The sequence below is a fragment of the Hipposideros armiger genome, unplaced genomic scaffold (genome assembly GCF_001890085.2).
Source record: "Hipposideros armiger isolate ML-2016 unplaced genomic scaffold, ASM189008v1 scaffold_474, whole genome shotgun sequence".
In the NCBI taxonomy this organism is placed as follows: domain Eukaryota; kingdom Metazoa; phylum Chordata; class Mammalia; order Chiroptera; family Hipposideridae; genus Hipposideros; species Hipposideros armiger.
In genome coordinates this window covers 1,308,875-1,312,561 of record NW_017731824.1, presented here as the reverse complement: position 1 = coordinate 1,312,561, position 3,687 = coordinate 1,308,875, and the positions used below count along the sequence as shown (strand labels likewise).

Sequence of the window (3,687 nt, the reverse complement as noted above, 5' to 3'; positions counted from 1 at the left end):
TCCAATTTCCATTACTTAGTTTTCCCATTATTCTGCATTCTCAAAATAAATATTTTGGAAATTAAAAAAAAAAAAAGATGTGTTTTTTTTTTAAACATTTCTCAAAAATAACCCCATCATAAATATTAGTATTTTATCACTTATTTATTTTCATTAAGCAAAATATTTTAATCTGAATAAATAGTTAATCAAAAAGAATATTTATTAAACATATCAAACCATAACATAAAAGGAGTTTTATTAGTAACTTTAAAATTAGAAGTATATCAGAAATGTAAGGTCTTCTCCTTGGCTCTATATTGACAATATTCAGCTTGTCTAAGGATAATGCTGGGAAATAATGATGGATTACTGAAGGGCAAAATAAAACAGTGTCTTTCTGGGGGAAAAAAGAAAACAAAACTGGCCAGTAACATACACGTAAAATGATCTGTGAAGGAAAGCGGCAGAGAGACCCTGGCTAATAATGGGTTAATTAAGCCTTTGTGTTCAAGTCCAAGTTAGCCTGTGATCTAATGTTAAAAGGAGGCTAGAGAGGATGAACACCCCAAGATCATATTTGGTTTCTTTGAGTAGAACAGCAAAAAGCCTAAAATTAACCTTAGGCGTTTGCATTTTTATTACTACAAACTTACCCTTCTTTGTTCATACTGTCACGTCCTTAACCTCAACATTCTAGATATGCTGAAAGTAAAACTCAAATTATTATTAAGAATGCTTATGCATGTATGTATTTAAGCTGTGCCTATAACTTTCCTTTTCCACACTTAGAGTATATAAAAATAAATTGGGTAAAACTTGGTAAAAATCTACGGCCAGTTGTTTTGACTTGTTTCATTCCTTGGCTGAAGTTATTTTTGATGTGAGGACTAGCCTCTTAAAAGTAGAGCCTTCACAATGAAAATATAAAAGTATTACTGGTAATATGGAATCCAGACTGTAAATGTAGTCTCCTGAAAGGAAGAATTAAAACACATAAAACGCAAAGTTAATAATTAAAGTTTTAACATCTGTGGGCTGCTTTGGGTCTTGCTGTTCACTTTAGAAACGAAGCAGGAAAGCTGGAAAACAGGAAAGGCTTCCTCAGTGGGCTCCAACGTAACTATTTTCTTGCAGCGATTATCCTGAGTGGCACAGGTGTAATGGAGATGATTACCTGCTTATAAAGCTCATGTAGTTTTAAAAATTACCTGGTCCCCAGCTATTGTTCCTGGGAATTTCATGTTTAAAAACTTGACTTTTTAAGTCATGGTGCTAGCTTGCTTATTTTCACTATCAATTGATCAGGAGTTGTGCAAAATCATGCAGGTGAATTTATATATGGAATATATTCTGACCTAAGTAATTCTTCACAAGGCTAGTGATGAGTTGAGTTTTGTTCTGTGCCTGATGATAGAACTGCCACGTTTCTCTGTTCTGTGCATGTTTGAGAGCTGTGCTGGGAGTGCCATCAGCTGCCTCTCCCAACTCTGCCAGTGTGCGTCTTGGTCTAACACGGCACACAAAACTAAGTAGGTGGAACGGGAAATGGGGGACATCTCAGATTATTTGAATGGAGACCTTACAGAGTCCTCAGCCCAGAACAGTTTCTGCTTTTGGCCGTCGCGCCACCTGCTTGCAAAGTGCCTTTGGGTGAGTGGAGATTTTAGAATGAAAACTGTCCCGTCGCCCCTTACCACCACAAAAAGTAGATGAGCTCTGGGAAGGTGCATAAAAGCCACCCATAAAGTAACTTGTAATCAAGATGCAACCTTTACTTTTTTCTCATCCTCAACACACTAGTAGTGTCTATGTTCCACTTGGTAATCACTTAATACACTTGCAGATTTCACCAAGCTTGTTTTTTTGGAGATTTTGCCTTAGTGTCAGGACCCAGTCTTTGATTTTAGAGAGGAAGGATAGAAAGCTTAGGTTATTCCTCGTTCAGTTTACCTAACACAGCCATAGTAAAAGAATTTCTCTCCCTTCCTGCCTCCCTCTCCCATTTTAAGAACAGTGATTATTATTTTTATTATTATTTAAGCAAAGGATAAATGTTTAATAAGAAAAATAAATAAAGAAGAAAATAAGAAAAAGAAAAAAGCAATAAATCACCTTAATAACTCCCTAGAAGATAATCATTGCTTTTTAACTTTGGAGAACATCATTCAGACATCTTTGGTATNCGCTTTTTAAAATAGTACTATAAAAATATTACTCATATTGCAACTTTTGAAGCCTTTCAGAATAAAAAAAAATGCCTCCAGGTTGTGACCTCATTTATTGCCAAATAATTAGAAGAAGGCTGTGTAAATTTCAGTAATAAGTAATATAACAACCAAAACCTGGGTGGAAATCTCAGAAAGTAATTACTAAGATTTAAGACACAATATGTACTAGTCACTTATTTTCTTTTAATAGGAAAAACGTGGTCTTCGAGAAATGCGAGTTCTTGAAAATTTGAGGAATATGATCCGTGAAACAAATGAACATACTCTTCCCAAATGTAGAGAAACAATGCAAGACAGCTTAAACGACGTTCTCCAGAGATGTAAGCCAGCGATTTTTTTATATTGCTTTATTTCAAATGAGTGCTATGCCAAAATGTGTTTCCTTGGGTATTTTGGTGGGAGGTAGAGAGAGAGAATTCTTAATCAGAACATAGACTAAAGAAGCCCTGTCACAGAGCAAGTGGTTATCTAGTGATTAATGTGTATTGTTGTTGATGTAAGAACATTAATCTCCAAAGTGAGATGTGTGCATCTGGAGGCACAAGATTATCCTTTTAGTACGTGAGAAAATTGAAACATTTTTTAGCTTAAATAAAAAAATGTATAAGAAAAAGTTTGATAACCAGGAATTAGGTATGAAATAAAACTTTTTCAAAAAGCAACTAGGGATCCCCATTCTCTCGCAGTCCTCTTTCCACAGCCCATTTTGCTCCTGACTCTCCGAGAGCACGGCATGTACTGACGTGAAGTGACCCAGTGCAACCCAGAACACCGCAGCCATTTCAGAGCTCGGGACTCACAAATGGCAGAGCAACTTTCTCCAGGAAAGGTGACAGACCAGATGTGCACCTTCCTGTTCAAAAAGCCTGGGCAAAGGGGGGCTGCAGGCCGCAGGAAGCGCCCCGTCTGCAGTCAAGAGCCCGGAGACAGCAGCAGCAACAGTGCCGAAAGCAGCACTGTAGTTCGCCCTGAAAAGAAGCGAGTGACCCCCAATCTGATGATACAGAAGACCAGCAGCGGTGGTAAACAGAAGGTGGCTGACGGTGACTTAAGTAGGGAGGAGGAGAACGAGCCCGTGAGTCTCAGTGTGGTCTACAAGTCCACCCACTTGGTGAAACCCGTGGGGCCAGAGGATATGGGAGCGACTGCTGTCTACGAGATGGACACAGAGAAGGAACGTGACTTACAAGCCATCTTTGAGCGCAGCCAGAAGATCCAGGAGGAGCTGAGGGTCAAGGATGATGACAAGATCTATCGAGGAATCAGTAACTGCCAGAAATACATGAAGCCCAAGGATACATCTGTGGGCAGTGCCTACTCCGGAATGGTGCGGAAGGGCCCCATCCGAGCTCCCAAGCATCTGCGTGCCACCGTGTGCTGGGATTACCAGCCTGACATTTGTAAAGACTACAAGGAGACTGGTTTTTGCGGCTTCGGAGACAGCTGCAAATTCCTCCACGATCGTTCAGATTACAAG

At 39.1% G+C, this 3,687-nt stretch overlaps 2 protein-coding genes across 3 annotated transcripts in view; both read left to right on the top strand.

Moving 5' to 3' along the window:
- The window catches only part of BLOC1S5 (biogenesis of lysosomal organelles complex 1 subunit 5), a 45,812-nt gene that overhangs the window by 19,814 nt on the left and 22,311 nt on the right, over window positions 1–3,687 (top strand). Inside the window, exons 3-4 of one of the 2 annotated variants that reach the window (XM_019666558.1) lie at window positions 2,401–2,530; window positions 2,897–2,989. In XM_019666558.1, the coding sequence (XP_019522103.1) occupies window positions 2,401–2,530; window positions 2,897–2,952 (186 nt within the window). In that variant the 3' untranslated portion in view covers window positions 2,953–2,989. Of the gene's footprint in view, window positions 1–2,400; window positions 2,531–2,896; window positions 2,990–3,687 lie in introns of those variants that run through there. The other variant, XM_019666559.1, reaches the window with a different exon arrangement.
- LOC109395498 (RING finger protein 113A-like) lies at window positions 2,988–3,687 on the top strand (the record flags this gene model as incomplete). The annotated part of the gene is made up of 1 exon (XM_019666545.1): window positions 2,988–3,687. A coding segment is annotated over exon 1 (675 nt), but the record flags the coding sequence as incomplete, so codon positions are not given.